Source organism: Sphaeramia orbicularis, chromosome 6, assembly GCF_902148855.1.
Source record: "Sphaeramia orbicularis chromosome 6, fSphaOr1.1, whole genome shotgun sequence".
NCBI lineage: Eukaryota > Metazoa > Chordata > Actinopteri > Kurtiformes > Apogonidae > Sphaeramia > Sphaeramia orbicularis.
In genome coordinates, this window is record NC_043962.1 from 27250985 (window position 1) to 27258109 (window position 7125).

The window sequence follows — 7125 nt, forward strand, 5'->3', positions numbered from 1 at the left end:
CACAGCCCACATTCTAAAAAATATCTGAAAAATTAAGGTTGTGCATATGAAATGAGACAAATCAGCAAACTTATGGTGACTGTTTATTGTACATTTTAATTATCCTGACAAACAAAAGCATTAACATTAATGTAATTTATCAATCATCCCCTTGGTTGTGTACACGTTATACCCCTGTGGACTAAATTACATACACAATGAGTCACAAAGGTGCGTGTCAATGGTCTACAGAGTTTCCATGAACTCTCCTTCACGTTATCAGAATTGTTGGCCATGTTGATCATGTGACTACAAGACGGACACTGCTGTATAATTTGAGTGCACCAATGGACGAGGGCTGTATTTACAGGTCTATGGGAATGGGATTATTAACATGTCAAAGGACATTTTGGCTAACAACTTGACAAAAGGTAGATGTGTATAATACAGGGAGGTTGGGGTGCGCCCAGTGGTATTCCTGCAAGAGAAGGGGATCTCTTGGCCCTGGCGAGTGGAGGGTGAAAGTCTACATGGGAGGGGACCTCTGCAAATAAACATTCACTTCATTGCTCTTTGATTGACTGTATATAATGTCCAATCACACTGCAGTCCAACACAAAGCAGGAACACCTATCACGCTAACAGGCCAGAACATTCCACAGCAGCTCAGGGACAGTGAGCTACTGCATTACAAGCAAACATACAAAGTACACAAGTTTGTTAACAACTCAAATTATGAGTATACAACTGAAGTTCAAGTTCTGCGGTCTCAAACACATTAACATTCAAACCAACAAAGACAAAACCAAAGCTTTAATTTAAAACTATGAAAACATTGTGCAGGCTGACAGGTGCTATACGGAGGGCTTTAATATTTTAGCAATGTGACAGCTGGCGACTGAACAGAACCTGCAAATCCCATTTTCAAACCTTTACCTTAAAGGATGAGGTGCGTTATTAAAATGTGCGATTCTCAGCCTGCTGTGCAGAGGACATTTTTATTTCTGTAATCAGGTCAGCTCTAACAACTGCAGGGCACTTTGTAAGTAGTAACACACTGAGAAGTAGAGACGTGGTGTCAGACTTCTCTGTTTTGTCCTAACCTCCAGACTCCGCATCTACATGTGCAAGATCTTCAGCAAAAGCAGCATGCGCTTGTGTGTGATAGACTAAACTACACCTTATACAAGATAGTCAACAGTATTTGCATTTTATACACTAGACTGGTGTTTCCCACAGTGAAAGGTAAAAGCCTAGGATGAAACAGGGAGGTTCAAGTCACGTTCAGTCAGTGAACCTCTGAGAAGGGGACCACCTTCCTGCTGGAGGCTTTGATGAGCACTACTGTCCATAAACATAAAACGGTCATCACTCGTCCAGCATTTCTCTGAATTATGGGCACCATGGAACTGAGGAGGGTGGAGAGATGTGTATGTATCTTTGTGTATCTCCCTTTCACAGTAATCATGAAAGGAGAGAAATATGCATGTATGTGCGTCAAGTCTTGAATGATGTCAGCAATGAGACTCAAAAGATGTTCATATGTATATGCATTTATATGTGTGTCTTTATGAATGAGTCTTTCTATTGGTGTGCGCACTGCACACCTGGGCCATGATGACCCCCTTCCTCATCAGAACTATCATTGTAGGCCTCTCTTCTGGCTCCACCTCCTGAGCCTTGACTCCTGTCAAAATCTGTCAGGTCGACTTCCTCTGCATCTGCTGCAATAACAGGATTATCAGCACGAGCAGGCAGCAAGCACTCCAGTTCCTGAAATATTAAGTTAAAACATACAATAAATGGTCAAACAATAATCATTAGAGTGCATTTCCAGAAGGTTCATTGAATCCAACTCACATTCAGTTTTTCAGGGCTAATCCAGTTGTTCTCAGGGAACTGGACATCAAACTTGATGTAAAGGTCTCCCTTCTCAAATGGGTTTCTGTACTGAGGCATTCCCTCTCCCTTCACCATGCGGATACAGCCTGCCATACAAACACACAATAAATCTTCCATGTTACATTTTGAGGCCTTGGCTTCTCTCTACATCTTATGAATCATATATTTGACCTTGACATTAACAAGCTGTGAACCACATGCTGTGACAATCAAAAACAACAAAAGGAAAGCTTTTAAAGTGCATTTGCTATATGTTATGACAACATTTCACAGTTATATGGATTGATTTTAAGTGTGTACAGACTGCTTAACACCTAGCTCTATTTCTTCTAGGGATGCACCGATCTGACTTTTTCAGGTCTGATGCCGATGCCAATGCTAGGGCCTTGCGTATTGGCCAATACATGATACCAATACTGTTGTTGATTTAGAGCAGAGGTTCTCAAACGAGAGGGACACTCTCTCGGGGGGGTGCAAGCAAATGGGGGGGGGGGGGGGGGGTGTCACGAGTGACATTGTTGTGCGTGCACATTAGCAACTACTGTTGTACACCACTATAGTATGAATCACTCGGCACATACTCCCCCTACTCATGGATTCCAGTCTGTGAGCGCGGGCGGGGGGGGGGGGGGCGCGACAGCCAGTAGTCAGTGATAAGGTGAGGGGAGCTCACTTTCACTTTCTCACAGCTTTATCTACAGAGCAATATAATCCACCACATCCTCCACATACAGGTACGTCACATTACTTTCAGAATTATGATTGGGATGGATGACATAGCCTGTGTTGCAAAAATTTTAAGGGGAAGGATTGGCCTTATGGCTTGGTTGCTTCTACCAATGCCTAATCCAGCTAAAATGTTGATAATTGGGTCAATATCTGATCCAAATATCGGATCGGCACAACCTTAATTTCTTCACCTTGAACATTTATGAAAATTCTGATGCATGCCTAAGGTCAAGGGTAAATAACCGGGCATTGTGTGTACAAATCACAATGAATGGCGTGCTACAGTGATCTGATTATTTTTTGATTGGGAACCATACATTTTATTCACAATGGCTTGCTCACTATAAACTACTGGCAATGAAAGCCAACCTAACTCTCCCACTGAAAATCAAAAGCATTTGTATTGTTATAACATGTCTCACTTTTTACATGTGGTCTAAGAGTAAAATTCAGCATGAAAAGAAAAGAAAACAAAACAGTGCAGTGTGAAGATATGTTTACCTGGCTCAATGACCTTGCCAGGTGGGTATTTGACAAGCAACTGACGTCCATCAAGGTGTGCAACTGTCATCTGGAAACCACATAGAGCCTCAACCAGGCCAATACGCTGGACCATGTGAAGGTCACTGCCATCACGCCGAAATTCCTTATTTAGATAAAAATCCAAAATTATGTGTATTAAATAAAATATCTTCAGTAGCAATACAAAATAAACAAATGCATCTGGACAATCAAAATCAGATGGCATACAGAATATCCTTTATAGTAGCAATTTGTAATTCTTGTTTAAAACATTCAAAAATTACTAACAGTTTGAAGAAAGAAGCAGTTCTCAGATGTCAACGTACTATATTGTGAGATATCCATTAAAGTCAGCACATCATTAAGCTAGCCCTGGTAAGTCATCAAGTCATATATTCTATAATAAGATGTTTTCTAAGTCACTGTTGTTTTCAGTTTGTTCTCTGTCCAACATCAGAAGTAGTAGTAGTGCTATGCAAAAGATCTACGGGAAAAGGCGCTGTACCACCTTTCTTTTTTTGGATTAACTGTAATACCACAACTTCATGATCATTTCTCCCTTTAAAAGAAACATATGAGGTACCTCGTGTTCTTTCTCTTGCAGCACCAGGACTATATCTCCTGGTTCAATGCCTGGTGCTTGGTCAGCTTCCCCAGAGAATGTGATCTTCTGTCCATGTTTCATGCCTTTATCCACATGCACCTCAAGAAGCTTAGTCTCCTTACACACCTTATGACCTTCACACTTTCTGCAGCGGTCCTTCTCATTAATCACCTCACCTGCAAAAATACACAACAGTGTTGGTGTTGCATTCATCACTGCACATTGGGGTTTTTTTTTTTTTTTTTTTTAAGGGGGGGGGGGGGGGGGGGGGGGGGGGGGTTGGTGTGTGGGTGTAGACAGATTATTACCCTCTCCATTGCAGTCTGTGCAGACTGACTGCATCTGTTGGACCATCCCAGGGGCCAGCTGTCTAATCATGATTCTCATGCCTCGTCCTCTGCAAGCCACACACTTCTGCACTGCTCCAGCTTTGCCCCCCTGACTAGAAGACAAATCACAAAACATTAGCAATAGTAGAAATTTACATCCATACATTGCAAAATTACCCACCAATGTCGCTGCCTTAAAAATTATGGATCAATATTTTTTGTTCTGTAACTAAACCAAAATATTTAGAAAGCTAGGGTAAACTCACCCATTGCATGCACCACAGAGCACATTCTTACTGAGCTGCAGTTTGGTAGTTTTTCCATTGTAGAGGTCTTCAAGAGAAACTCTAAAATAATATAAAAGAGTTCAGAGATGTACAACATCACACCATATTTTACCCATGCACTGAAAAATGTGAAAAATGTATCAAAAGAAAATACTTACTTCAGTGGATGAACCATATCATCTCCTCTCCTTCTGCCTCCATTGCGCCCTCTACCCTGGCCCCCCATGAACCCAAACAGGCCTCCGCCAAAAATGTGAGAGAAGATATCATCCATGCCAGGTCCTCCACCTCCTCCCTCCCGTAGCCCCTGTTCTCCATAGCGATCATAAAGTTCCTTCTTTTCTGGATTTGTCAGTACCTCATATGCAAAACTGATCTCTTTAAACTGAAAATAAAAGACAGTAACAATCAAACAGCTGTGTGAGGTACAAAAACATGCTAATGAAGGCCAAGTTGTTTTCTTTTCAATGAGGTCCTCTTCTAAAGGAAAACAAGTAAGAACACAGTCTAGTTTCTTGACACAGATTTGTGCACAAATAGGAGATTCAAGTCAAACACAACAACACACATCAAAGAGTTACACACTTTCTCTCTGGGGAAAAGCCAGTTCATTCATTTTTACTCTTTATACACTGTAATAATATAGTCATTGTAATAACTTGTCAATGCATGTCATCTATGTGATCATGCTAAACTTAGTGGACATAATCTCATGCTGCCAATTGTTGAGAAATGGAGTTGCTATTTGTCCTGTTGCTTTGTATATTGTAATCGCCATGACATGTTTTGGTAAATCATACCTTGTCTCCAGCATCAGGGTTCTTGTCTGGATGGTACTCTTTGGCCAACTTACGATAGGCCTGTAATAAAACAGTAATTGACGTTAACACAAATATATAAACCTTAAGCTTATTTGACAACTGCTGGTAAATAGCACCTACTTCCAGTCCTCAACTCTAACTGCCCTACACTGTCTAATCGTTTTACATCAGTGTGCCTGTCAAAAACATCGGGTACACGGTCAAGAGCATCCCTGCTTTTGACATCTCACACTCAGTTGTGAAGACGGAATCAACAAAACCCCGACTGAGAATGCACCAAAGCTTCGCACCCAGTTTCCGAAACAACTGCCGTGCAGTTCTAGGAAACCTTATCTATCATCATTACACTTAGTTATAAGACTGATTTCAGTCGTTGAAAGATGAGTAAACAAAGGGTCAAAACATTTAACACATTGTCCTAAGTCATGAAGGGCAAAAGGTGTGACCATTCCAAATTATAAACAATACATAAGATAGCTGTTTGAATAGGAGTTTTACGTATATAACGACCTGGCAGGCTACATGTTGGCTATGCTACGGCTGACACGAACCTTAGCTAGTCACCATTTTGGTAAACCCTGAGGATATTTCAAGAGAAATGCGTTATTTTACCAACATACCTACCGTCAGGAAATGTTCAACCGACGTCTGAAACAATAAAAATATAATTTCTAACCCAGATGATAAGATGAGCCGTTTAGCTGACGTTACTTGGCTCCGTTACTACCTGACTTGGCGGAGTCTATTTGCTGGAATGTTTCATCTAATAGCCGGCAAGCTAGCACACTCGTGGGCACCAGCGTGCATATTTAAGTTTCCGTACAGACTGTGGTGAATTCGTTCAATCTATTAATGTAGGACCTATCGGAGATTCGTCACCGCAAATGTGTAACTATCCCCAATAACATAGTACTGTGAGCTACAGAACACTTCTCAAGCTTAGCTTACATTACTGGCTAGGCTAACCGACTCAACCATCTGCTACTTAGCGTCTTTAGCTAACGTTCAGTAAACTAGCTCATGTTGTTTAACGTAGATTGTTTTTCAGGCCATGGTCCACTGGTGACCTCTCATCATTTCATTCTGTTCTTATCTATACATTTTACCCTTTAGTTTACGAAGACACGTACCTTTTTCAGTTCATTTTCAGAGGCAGATGGTGAAACTCCAAGGATATCATATAGCTTAGTGTCCGCAACGTTCGCCATGATGCTATCAGCTACCACAGAGAGACGCTCTACGGAGGTTCAGCTGAGGCAAGAGCCGACGCAGGATTCACCGGCTGGGACTGTCGAGCGTTGCCGGATGCTACGACAGACACAAACACCTACTCGGAAACAGATGCCGCAAAACAGTAACCTATCTTAAAACCTGTCTAAACGTTAAACAGTCTGCGGTTCCACGTATTCCCTGTTTATTTGTTGGATATTGAAAAGTAGTGTTTTTTATACACAGTGTTTCCAAATTAACACATATTAACATTATACATTATAACAGTGCCTGCAGTGTACCTGTGTACCGGACATGGAATTTAAAGGACTTTAGCCAACTGTAGGTAACTTCCTAAATAATTGTAGAAAAACTGAAACTATGGACTAAGTTTCATAATCTAAAGTGATCTATTATGGATAGTAGAAAGATGTTTAACCATTTTAAAAGTAAGGTGCTTTCCATCTTCAAAGGAACACTAACTAACAATTTCCTTTGATAATTAGAAATCTCAAAGCCAAGTCTTTAAACAGTCTATTAGACGGAACCTGAGGACCATATATTCAGCATCACAGTGCATTTTCCTTGAGACACTGTGAAGAAATGCATAAATATGTGTATAATTATTAATGTAAAATGTTTAGTTTGCGTACAGACACAGGTATAGGTACCGGTAGTGTCTGTATAATAAATAACCACAGGAGTTCTTCAATAGCAACACTGAAGTAGACCAATGAAAAACT

The 7125-nt window shown here is 40.8% G+C and overlaps 1 protein-coding gene across 1 annotated transcript; it reads right to left on the bottom strand.

Moving 5' to 3' along the window:
- Window positions 1-67: 67 nt before the first annotated feature.
- Window positions 68-6463, bottom strand: dnaja2b (DnaJ heat shock protein family (Hsp40) member A2b). The gene is made up of 9 exons (XM_030137464.1): window positions 6304-6463; window positions 5153-5212; window positions 4511-4737; window positions 4332-4412; window positions 4045-4178; window positions 3716-3912; window positions 3112-3256; window positions 1840-1967; window positions 68-1752 (listed from the first exon to the last, which is right to left on the bottom strand). The coding sequence occupies exons 1-9, from the start codon at window positions 6379-6381 to the stop codon at window positions 1564-1566; spliced, it is 1239 nt and encodes a 412-aa protein (XP_029993324.1). The 5' UTR covers window positions 6382-6463; the 3' UTR covers window positions 68-1563.
- Between the last annotated feature and the right edge of the window lie 662 nt (window positions 6464-7125).